We start from the raw sequence: 6083 nt of genomic DNA, 5'->3' as shown, positions 1-6083 counted from the left end.
CCCAGTATTAAGTGATCATCTTTCTTTCTTAATTTGTTGAACACAGGGCAAAGACAGAAAAACCCTTATATGACAAGTCTTAATTTTTATTCGTATTAAATTACAGAGTACCATAAGTAAGTATAAGATTATAGTTTGAATATTATAATGCAACTTAAAAATTGACACATTACTTAATTATCCAAAATTCATACATGTTTGCAAGTGCACTGAAGAGGTTATTTGGCATAATTTGGCAAGATAAATTGTTCTGTACTTTTATTTGACCATTTATCATGTATATTTGTGATACATATATCTATGTATAATATATATATATGTATATATATATATATATACACACACACACAGAGATATAGTCCTAAATTAAGCATATGTATAAAAAGCAGATGTTTTGATATTAGGATTAATTCCTTTTAAAAAAATCTATTATTAAATTGCATCTGCATTCAAAGCAGAAATGTAAAAAAATTAATAATTTTCTAAGTACACATGAATTTACAAAGTAATGGGAAGTGACATAAAGATTGCTATTGTAATTTTAGATTACTATTTAATTGACATTTAAGTGGCACTATCAAACTATGGAAATAAACATCAGTTTTGTAGGTTATTGCAAGAATAAAGATTCTACTGAGCATTGCTGTACCCTCTAAATTACAAATGACTATCATTAGAGTAGGAAAAGATAGCAGACAAGTTTTCTTTATTATTACGGGAATTATAGGAAGCGATCAAGGCAGTGTCTGTCCTTCAGGGCCTGAGTTCTCTGCTCCTTCCTCAGTGGAAGTCGGGCTTTTCTGGGAAGGTGCAGCCAGCTCGTCTAATGATGACGCTCGCGGCATAGTGACCAGCGCGGATGCATTCAGTGAGTGGCTTGTCATAGACCAGTTGAGAGAGAAAACCTGTAATGCAAAGAAAAGAGACGAATCTATGCAGTGTATAACAGCATCGGAAATGTCACACTGGGTCTGAAAAAAAAACAGTCTCGTTCAAGCACTTACCTTATTCTCTGTCTTGAGCAAACTAAACTAAACCCATTGCCATCAAGTGAATTCTGACTCAGAGTGACCCACTATAGGTTTTCCAAGACTGTCAGTTTTTATGGGATCAGACAGCCCCATTTTTCTCCCATGGGGTGTGTGTGTGTGTATATACACACACACACACACATATATATATACATATACATGTATATTGTGGTTGTTGTTAGGTGCCATTGCGCTCCACTGACTCATAGTGACCTTATGTACAGCAGAACAAAACACTGCCCAATCCTGGGCCAACCTCACTACTGTTGCCACGCTTGAGTCCATCGATGCTGCCACTTGGCCAATCCATCTCGTTGGGGGTCTTCCTCTTTTTCTCTGACCCTCCACCTTACCCAACATGATATCCTTCTCTAGCGACTTGTCCCTCCTGACACTATGTCCGAAGTATAAGAGATGAAGTTTGACCATCTTGGCCTCCAAGGAGCACTCTTGCTGCACTTCTTCTAAAACAGATCTATTAGTTCTATTGGCAGCCCATGGCACTTTCAATATTCTCCTCCAACACCATAACTCAAAAGCATCAATTCTTCTCCAGTCTTCATTATTCACTGCCCAGCTCTCGCATGCATATGAGGCTATTGAAAGTACCGTGGCTTGGGTCAGGTGCACCTTAGTCCTTCAAGCTGACATCTTTGCTCTTCAACACTTTAAAAAGGTCTTGTGCAGCAGATTGGCCTAATGCAATACATCGTCTGATTTCTTGACTGCTGCTTCCATGAGTGTTGATAGTTGATCCAAGAAGAATGAAGTCCTTGACAACTTCAATCATTACTCCATTGATAAGAATGTTGTTTATTGGTCCAGTGGTGAGTTTTGTTTTCTTTACATTGAGATGTGATCCATACCAAAGGCTGTCCTCTTTGATCTTCATCAGTAAATGTTTTAAGTCTTCTTCACTTTTCAGCAAGCAAGGTTGTATCATCTGCATATCACAGGTTAATGAGTCTTCCTCCAATCCTGTTGCCACATTTTTCTTCAGAGCCCAACTTCTTGGATTATTTGCTCAGCATACAGGTTGAATAAGTATGGTGAAAGAATACAACCCTGTCACACAGCTTTCTTAATTTTACACCATTCAGGTTTCCCATGTTCTGTTCAAACAACTGCCTCCTGGTCCATGTACAGACTCTTCATGTGTACAATTAAGTGTTCCGTAGTACTCATACTTCGCAATATTGTCTATAGCTTGTCATGATCCACACAATCAAAAACCTTTGCATAGTCAATAAACCACAGATAAACATCTTTCTGATATTCTCTGTTTTCAGCCAAGATCCATCGGACCTCAGCAATGATATCATATCCCTCATTCCACGGCCTCTTCTTAATCCAGCTTGAACCTCTGGAAGTTCTCTGTCAAAATGTATGCTTGCAGCCGTTTCTGTATTATCTTTAGTAAAACCTTACTTGCATGGGATATCAAAGAGATTGTCCGATGATTTCTGCATTCAGTTGGGTCACCTTTCTTTAGAATGGGCACAAATATGGATCTCTTTCAGTCAATCAGTTGTCTTTCAAATTTCTTGGCAGAGATGAGTGAGTGCCTCCTGTGCCGCCTCACTTTCTTGAAACATTTCAATTTTTATTCCATCAGTTCCTGGTGCCTTGTTCTTTGCCAATTCCTTCAACGCACCTTGGATTTCTTCCTTCAGTATCATTAGCTCTTGATCATATGCTACCTCTTGAAATGGTTGAACATTAACCATTTCCTTTTGGTACAGTAACTCTCTGTATTCCTTCCATCTTCTCTTGATGCTTTCAGCATAATTCAATAATTTGCCCAGACAATCTTTCAGTAATGAAAGTCGAGGCTTGAATTTTTTCTTCAGTTCCCCCAGCTTGAGAAATGCTGAGCGTGTTCTTCCTTTTTGGTTTTCTGATTCCAGATCTTTGCACATTTTGTTGTAATATTTGGCTTTATCTTCTCAAGCTGATCTTTGAAAAATTTCTGTTCAGCTCTTGGACCTCCTCATTTCTTCCATTTGCTTTAGCATCTCTATGCTGGAGATATATGTTGTTGTTGTTAAATACCGTGGAGTCGGTTCTGACTCATAGTGACCCTGCACAGGCTTCTGAGGCTGTAAATCTTTACGGGAGCAGAAAGACTCATCTTACTTCTGCACAATTACTGGTAGTTTCGAACTGCTGACCTTGAGGTTAGCAGCCCGATTCATAACCGCTATGTTACCAGAGCTCCTTATACATATACATATAGATACGTGTGTATACATGTGCATATATACATGTGAGTATATACGTGTGTGTACGTGTGCTATATATGTGTGTGTATATATATCTATGTGAACCCTGAACCTCTGACCACAGTGCCATTTGGGCTCTGTCCTTTCTTGACAGTAGAGGGTAATTCTCAAGGGTTTGAGAGCTCTTCCCTCAAATATAAGTTTCCTTGTAAAGAGCTCAAGCTGGAATATGATAACTAGTCATGAAGTCAGCCTTAGGCATTCTCGGTCTCAACTCTGAGGTGTTTCCTTTGCCTTGAGGGAAAAGGTTGGGAGTTAAAAAGAAAAATCTAGGGAAGTACTGGCCTTTGCAACTGAGAAGTTAGTTATCTTTCTTCCCTTCCCTTTGACTTCCTGCTATACTGTTATTCCAAAACATACTGCTATTTCAACAAAAGTTTCCTATCTTGATATCTGTCCAAGTACAAATTTTTATTGCATTTGACAAATCTGCAGCAAAAGACATTTTTATAGCGTTAAAGAGCAAAATTGTCATTTTGGGGGTCTAAAGTGTACCTGACCCAAGTCATGGCTTTTTCATTCATCTCATATTCTTGTGAAAGTTGGACAGGGAATAAAGAAAACCATAGAAGAATTGATGCATTTTATTATGGTTGGTAAAGAATATTGGAAGTACCATGGACTGCCTGAAAAACAAATCTGTTACCGACGACGTACAGCCAAAAACTTTAGAAGTGAGGATGGTGAGATTTTGTATCTGGCACTTTGGACATGCTGTTAGGAGGGGCCAGTCCTTGGAGAAGGACATCATGCTTAATAAGATGAGGGTCAGCAAAAAAAAAAAAAAAAAAAAGGAATATCTCCGAGATGATGGATTGACACAGTGGCACCCAAAAGGGGCTCAAACATAACAATTGTGAGGTTGGGGCAGGACTGAGCAGTGTTTTCTTCTGTTACGCAGAGGGGCGTTAAGTCAGAACTGACTAAATGGCACCTAACAACAACAAGATAGAAAATAGTGTCAAGAACTTTCATTTCTGACTAAGATGGAAAAAGAGAATCTATATTTACCTTTCTTCCAGAAACAAAATGAAAAAGGTTTCCAAATATGGTACATCAGGACATACAGCGTCAATGAAAGATGGGAAACAGACGAAGTGGATTGTAAAATTGCTTCAGCTTACTGTATATACGCGTGTGTACGTGTGCATTTATACATGTGTGTATATATGCATGTGGGTTTGAACCTCTGACCACAGTGCCATGAGAGCTCTTTTCTGTCTCAACAGTAGAGGATAATTCTCAAGAGTTGTAGAGGATAACTCTCAACTCTTACTTAGTAAGAGTTACTAGGTTACAACATAAGGAATAAGAACTTAGGAAGAGGCCAAAAGTTGCCCTGAGTTCAGAAGATGGAATTGGAAGCCCAAACAGACAGAACTTTGGCAAACTGACCAGGGTAAAAAAACAAAAGAAGACGTAAATGATCAATATAGGGAATGAAAAAGATACTACTATAGAGTCAACATATATGAAGAGGAAAATAAAATCATTACTGAGGATTGAATTGTTTTCCTCAAATTCTAAACTCTATGCGTATGGATTACTATAGGATGTGTCTTCAGTCAATCTCTTTTGAGAGACAGAGTATAAAATAAACAAGGGGAAGAAACAGGGGAAGAGATACTCCAAGCTACATGAAGACTGCTCAGGAACTGAAGTGCTGAAGATTCGGGCTGCTAAACCTCAAGGTCAGCAGTTGGAAGCTACCAGCCATTCCTTGGGAGAAAGATGAGGCTTTCTGCTCCCATAAAGATTTATAGCCTTGGAAGCCCTATAAAGGGTCATTAGGAGTCAGAATCGACTCCACAGCACATAACCACTGCCACCACCAGATAAATTAAGACAATCATGAACAATTTTATGTCAATAAAATTGACAATTTAGATAAAATGGCAAAATTCCTTGAAAGACAGAAAACTCATTCAGGAAGACATAGATAACCTGAATTTATTCTCTGAGTGTGTTGTAAGTAAAATTACAGACTCAAATGATGTCACTGGTGAATCCTATCAAACATTTAAGGAGTAAAAACAGTAAGAACTGTATACAAACCCTTCAGAAATTTGAAAATAAGGGAATACACGTCCCACCTTTTACTGTTCAGGATTACTGTTACCAAAACAAATGCCCCTCATGAACATAGATGAAAACATTCTACAGGGAATGTTATCAACCCCAAACCAAACTCATTACAGTTGAGTTGTTTCCAACTCAGAAAGCCTTCGTAGGACAGAGAACTGCCCCATACAGTTTTCAGGGTTTTAAATCTTTACAGAAGCAGGTTGGCACATCTTTGTCCTGAGCAGCAGCTGGTGGGATCGAACTGCTGGCCGTTTAACAATGCACCACCAGGGCTCAATTCAAATCCAACTAATCTATAAAAAAGATAATAAAGCATGACCGAGTAGATTTATCCTGGAGATACACGGTTAAACATTCAAAATTCAATCAATGTAACTCACCATTGTTTTAGTTGAAAAAAAACAATACTCTAAAGATCATCTTATAGATGTAGAAAAAGTATTTTACAAAATCTAAACAGGCATTCTTGATATAAAAACTTTCAGTAAACTAGGAAAAACAATAAACTTCCCCAACTGAAAAAGGGCAAATATGAAAAAAATTACAGCTAATGTTCTTATTAAAAAAAATATTTTATTGTGAATTATGTGATACTTTACATGGGAGAACATTAGCTTTACATTGATCCTATCGTATATTGTTTCATTGCCATGGTTACAATCCCCGCCATGCATCATCAACCAAC

At 37.9% G+C, this 6083-nt stretch overlaps 1 protein-coding gene across 4 annotated transcripts in view; it reads right to left on the bottom strand.

Annotated features, from left to right (window-relative positions):
• Window positions 1–530: 530 nt before the first annotated feature.
• Window positions 531–6083, bottom strand: part of ADK (adenosine kinase) — a 647845-nt gene continuing 642292 nt past the window's right edge. The window contains exon 11 of one of the 4 annotated variants that reach the window (XM_006835923.1): window positions 531–905. In XM_006835923.1, the coding sequence (XP_006835986.1) occupies window positions 781–905 (125 nt within the window). In that variant the 3' untranslated portion in view covers window positions 531–780. The remainder of the gene's footprint in view (window positions 906–6083) is intronic. The other 3 variants (XM_006835925.1, XM_006835924.1, XM_006835922.1) reach the window with 3 other exon arrangements.

Source organism: Chrysochloris asiatica, unplaced genomic scaffold (assembly GCF_000296735.1).
Source record: "Chrysochloris asiatica unplaced genomic scaffold, ChrAsi1.0 scaffold00020, whole genome shotgun sequence".
NCBI classification, from domain to species: domain Eukaryota; kingdom Metazoa; phylum Chordata; class Mammalia; order Afrosoricida; family Chrysochloridae; genus Chrysochloris; species Chrysochloris asiatica.
The sequence above is the reverse complement of the archived record's forward strand: the minus strand, read 5'-3'. Positions and strand labels throughout refer to the sequence as shown.